We start from the raw sequence: 5,592 nt of genomic DNA, 5'->3' as shown, positions 1-5,592 counted from the left end.
GGATATAAGGAGAGCAAAGTCGGTCATTCTTATGTAGTTGTTGAACCTCCATTTGAAATCATCAAAGTTACTTTCAATAGACATTAACTTTGGAGGTTTTGTTGTGGTTCCAACCTCATTTTCCAACATTAGACAACTTTTCAACATCTCGTGATCATTTATCATCTTCTTAATCAAGTTAGGAATGAAACAGACTCAGTCCAGAAGCTCTACGTACAAAAAAATTGAGTTCAAAGTTTTAATTGAATCGAATCGAGTAGTAAATGAATCGAATTGAATAGAAATGAATTAAATCGAGTTACAAAATGAATCGAATCGAATAGAAACTCGATTGGTTTGAAATTTCGATTCGATTGGTTTCTGATTTCGATTAGATTGGTTTCAAACTTTGATTCGATTGGTTTCAAACTTGATTAGATTGGAAATAACAGAAAATACAATTTTCAATTTTTGCACGGGTCTTCATGCAAGTACAATCTTTTCCATATTTGGAAACTCGATTCAACACACTGAAAAAAACCGAAGCACCCGTTAATAACTTCAGACCCAAATTCCAATAACAAAGAAAAACACTTCTCAAATCCGAACACTTTCAAGAACACTCAAGCACACTTATTTCACCGATTTCAAGCTTGCAAACAGACTTGGTAAGCTTGAAACCCACTTCAAACACTTGAAATCAAATCTCAAACACTTAGACAAGACCAAAATTCAAGGTTGTGATCCAAGAACTACAAATAATAGAGCCGAAAGCTCTGATACCAATTGTAAGTCCTATAAACGAATTAAACAACTAGTTCTTGAATCAATCTCTAACACAAGCTATCAAAAATCACTTGTGGCCAACCGAGATCTTGGATCTTGTTGTTATTACCCGAAATAGAAAAAAATGAGAGAGAGAGTGGAGAAAGTATGTGAATGGATAAGAAAGAATTTTTGCAAAAAGGTTGTAGGTTGCATGCACATGCTTCACCTGTATAACGGCACAATGTCATGCCCACTTGTATTATAACGGCACAATGGGCTCAACATATATGGCATCGGGCCCAAACATACAATAAAAGAAACCGATAAGCTAACAAGATACATCGTAAATTGAATAAACAAATACAAAAGACTATTGAACAAAGCGGGGCCCAACGATACCCGAGAGAACCTTTCTTGAGACGAGATGTCAGCCGTTATACTGATTTTGACGTTTCAGATCTAACTCATCCACAAACACCATAAAAGATAAAACTCGTTACTGTTAGAAAACTCTTTAAAGTAAAGTTTCAAACTTAATTTTTTAAAGTTTTGGTATTAGAATGAAATGGTTCAAGTTTTAATTAGTACACTTGTTAGCTCGGTTTGATTGAATGCAAGGTATTGTAATTCTTTATTCCTAAAGTTGAAGTATATATAGACAGTGTATAAATTATGATAGTTAATGGAAAATTTGTTTGACTGATGAAGGTATCAACAATAAAGGCCACAGACCTAACAAAAGCTACAGGCTACTAGCTCCCTTTTCCATCATTACACCCTCTATCTCTATGTGTGTGCTTTATTCTTCGTTATTGTCTTTGGTCGGTCGACAAACTGTGTGTTTTGTGTTCACTGTGCTCAGCTCGTGTTTCCCCCAAACCACCCTTCTCTCTCACCTCTCATAATGCACTTTCAACCTATCATAATTAAGCAACATATTTAAACACAATACGTTTATGTATAGCATTTATTTATTATAATATTTATATATATGTGCTCGCATGTGCATATGTGTGTCATTGTATGTGTCTATCTATATTTACGTAGGAAATTTAAGAAAATTATATTATAATATGTGTTGATGTTTTCAAGTAGAAAAGCACTAGTGTGATAGCTAGAGAAATGGATAGTATGAGTATGAGACAAAAGTGGTGGACATTAATGCCGTAAGAAGAAAGGGAAGCTAATGTCCCCCTCTCCCCTCTCTACAATGAGTATATATATATATATATATGTATTTGTATGTGTGTATGAGAGAGAGGATTGAGAGGGACCAAAGAAAAAACTAGAAAAGATAAAACAATATTTTATCACAAGAATGAAAAGCTAAAGCCTTTTTAATTAACTTTATTGTTTACAAGAATAAAAAGGGTCACAACTCACAACCCTCCACCCCTTCCTCTTCCCACATCAATCTCACAAACCAAAACCTAACATTTCTTGAGAGAGAAACTCATAAAGCATAACATAATTAAGGTGAGTGTCATCCAAGTGTTCTTGCACCCTAAAGAAGTTATCTTTCCTTAATTATTTGTCATGTTTTGTTTGGTTAATTTCCTTTAAGATTTGGATTTACAAGTCAAGTTGTTTAGGGTTTTTTAAGACACTTCTCTTCTCAAATCTTTGTTAATTTACTTTTTCTACCCATATGTGTATGTGTGTATGCATGCTTATAGAGAAGAGAAGAATTAGTAAATAAGTGAAAGTGATCATCATCATCATTATCAGAACATTCAAGACACACAACAACAACAACAACAACAACAAACATGGATATTAATGATTATTCATATAACAATACTAGGTTGATGTTCCCATCATCATCAGAAATCTCACCAGTCATGCATCATCATCAACAACCATCATCATGGAGTACTCTACCTCAAGTGTTGCACCATAACAACATCTTCAACCCACTTATTCAATACCCGACCCGAGACCAAGACCCGTTTCTCTTCTCCCAACCACCACCTCCTCCTTTATCATGCTACGGTGGTTTGTTTAACAGAAGTGTGCCAAATGGGTTGCAGTTTGCATATGATGGTAGCTCGTCGTCTGATCATAACTTGAGATTGTTATCTGAGACACTAGGGCATGTGGTCCAACCCGGATCCGGTCCATTTGGACTCCAAACTGACATGATTAAGATGACTGCTCAAGAGATCATGGATGCTAAAGCTTTAGCAGCCTCCAAAAGCCATAGCGAAGCCGAACGACGACGTAGGGAACGAATCAATAATCATCTTGCAAAGCTAAGAAGCTTACTCCCAAGCACCACCAAGGTAAGAATTCATTCATCTAGCCATTTTTCTTTTCATTATTTTATCATATAAGTATATAACATAAGATCTCTAGCGCACATAAGCGTCACACGTCAACTGTAATATCAGATTTTCACTAATGTTAAGAAAACAAATTTTCTTTGTATTCTTTTCAAACACTACTAAAAATTTAATACATAAAATATATATTTTTTAAATAGTGGTTGTGTGACATATATCCGGCTCCAATGTGACTGTCCGGCCATGTAGGCCGTTCATTCAGCATTGGAGGTGGTTTAAATCAATGAACCAACATAAAGATCTTGCAAAAACCATTGGAATTGTAAGAATGATTGAAGCTTTTGTTGGTGTGGGTAATATGGTAAGATAAAGAGGAACCAATGAGTAACTATAAAGATCAATATGAAAATTGTTTTGTTGGTGTTTTTGAGTTCCAAGAAATTATGAAAAGAAACCACACTTTCTTCTAGTAATAACAACACCAGACAAAGTAATTAGCATTCGTGTGTGTCAGTGATGACACAAAACACAAACCCTATGTGTGTGTTTTTACCCATGCCCATGCTTTAAACCCATCATTACAAACACACTTATGATATTAAACTTGCAAGTTACTATTGTTTTGAAATGCTCAACTATCTTTTTAACTTATAAGAACCCACCATCTTTTGTTTTCTTTTTCACATAATGATGATCATTCCACATTCATTCACACATACATTGATAGAATATATATATATATATATATATATATATATCATTAGTATACATGAATATGATCATCATTTATGTGAATTGCGGAAAAATAAGCATAAAAAGGGAGTTATATATGAATTAACACTACAAAACATAGAGTATCGCAAATACCGATAAATAATTTACCAATAGTTGTCCATTGGTAAATTAATCATCAGATATACTCATTTGTTTAGTAGTATGAACTAATCGTTATTAATATTTTGTTTACACTTTAGACGGACAAGGCTTCGTTGCTAGCTGAAGTCATACAACACGTAAAGGAGCTAAAGCGCCAAACATCAATAATCACCGAACAAAGTCCAGTCCCAACGGAGATAGATGAATTGTCAGTGGACAACGCGTCGGACAAAGACGGTAAACTTGTAATCAGAGCCTCATTATGTTGTGAGGATCGATCAGATCTCTTACCGGAGCTCATCAAGACTTTAAAAGCGCTTCGATTAAAAACCCTAAAAGCCGAGATCACAACCCTTGGTGGACGTGTTAAGAATGTTTTATTCATCACCGCAGAAGATCACCATTTAACTGGAAATGATGATCAGCAAATGGTGAATTACTCGTTAAGCGCGATCCAAGAAGCACTCAAACAAGTGATGGAGAAAGCAAATGGTGTTGATTCCTCTTGTGGGAGTGTAAAGAGACAAAGAACAAATAGCATCAGCATCCTTGAACATCATAGATCTTTTTAAAATATGCAAGTGACAGATTTAAAGTCATTAACTTGCTAATCTGTAGGGTTTAATTAAGTTTGGTTTTGTTACATTGTGTGTGGGTGTTTTGCTTGTTTAATTCCTTCTTTTTCAGTAGTGTTTTTAGCTAGTCTTCATGGGCATGCTTAATATTAATTTGTTCTCGTGATTGTGTGTATGAAGATCAAAAGTCTAGTACTACATGGAAAATTGATTTTTCATATATTTCCCTAAAAAGTAGTGTTTATATCAATAAGGAAGACAAACAGGCAACAAACTACATGCGTCTGGGATCTTCATTTGTCTGTATTTCTACTTGTTCTTCTTAAAAACTTCAATTATTACTTTGTTAAAGGATAATCCATTGATACAATATTAAGAAGTAAAATAAATTATAACTTGTTTATATTTCTCTCACCCCTCGATCTCTTTTTCTCTCTCTAAACATATGCAAAGTTGGTGGCATATGTCTAATGATGAAAAGGTGACGATTTGGGTTACATCATCATTACATATGCAAGTACCACGCTCTCAGGTTTGGTAATCCGTAATTTAATCAGTTCAATACGCAAGAGGCAAGAAGTGTGTTGTTTGTCGTAATTAAGACGTGTATGGATTACTTTTTTTTAGGATTGTAGATAGCTTTCGGAGTTCAAGTACCGATACAATTTGGTTAGTGATGTTTTCTTTAACATATTCAGGCGTGTCGGTATTTCTGTTAAAAAAGAAACCATGTAAATTTTTTGACCGACATGTTGGATGAAAGGTCAACACTCAGACCAGCTGACATTTTGATCTTTGAATGCATGGGCGGATCTAATGAAGAAAAGGGTGGTTCCTCGGAACCACCCGAGTTTCGAAATAATAGTGTACGGATATATAGAAGATACTAGAGGAACCACCTTATAAATTAAGAGGGAACCACCCTATTAACAATTGAAATGATGGTCTGGTTGGCAAGATGTTGTTCTTCTAAGCTCAAGGTCACGAGTTTGATTCCATGATAAAGCAGTTTTATGGATTATTTTTCCTAATCCGTTACTCTTTGTGATAGGCACATTTTGGCCTTTCTAATTATTTTGTTAATTATAACATCTGTTTGGTTTTTATTATAT

At 34.6% G+C, this 5,592-nt stretch overlaps 1 protein-coding gene across 1 annotated transcript; it reads left to right on the top strand.

Moving 5' to 3' along the window:
- Window positions 1-2,255: 2,255 nt before the first annotated feature.
- On the top strand, window positions 2,256-4,536 carry LOC143568731 (transcription factor bHLH30-like). The gene is made up of 2 exons (XM_077054807.1): window positions 2,256-3,029; window positions 4,004-4,536. The coding sequence occupies exons 1-2, from the start codon at window positions 2,517-2,519 to the stop codon at window positions 4,475-4,477; spliced, it is 987 nt and encodes a 328-aa protein (XP_076910922.1). The 5' UTR covers window positions 2,256-2,516; the 3' UTR covers window positions 4,478-4,536.
- Window positions 4,537-5,592: the final 1,056 nt, after the last annotated feature.

The sequence above is a fragment of the Bidens hawaiensis genome, unplaced genomic scaffold (assembly GCF_021521415.1).
Source record: "Bidens hawaiensis isolate Kalapana, Puna unplaced genomic scaffold, B.hawaiensis_p1.1 tig00024136_1, whole genome shotgun sequence".
In the NCBI taxonomy this organism is placed as follows: Eukaryota; Viridiplantae; Streptophyta; class Magnoliopsida; order Asterales; family Asteraceae; genus Bidens; species Bidens hawaiensis.
Note: the sequence above shows the minus strand (reverse complement) of the source record. Positions and strands in the feature narration are given on the sequence as shown.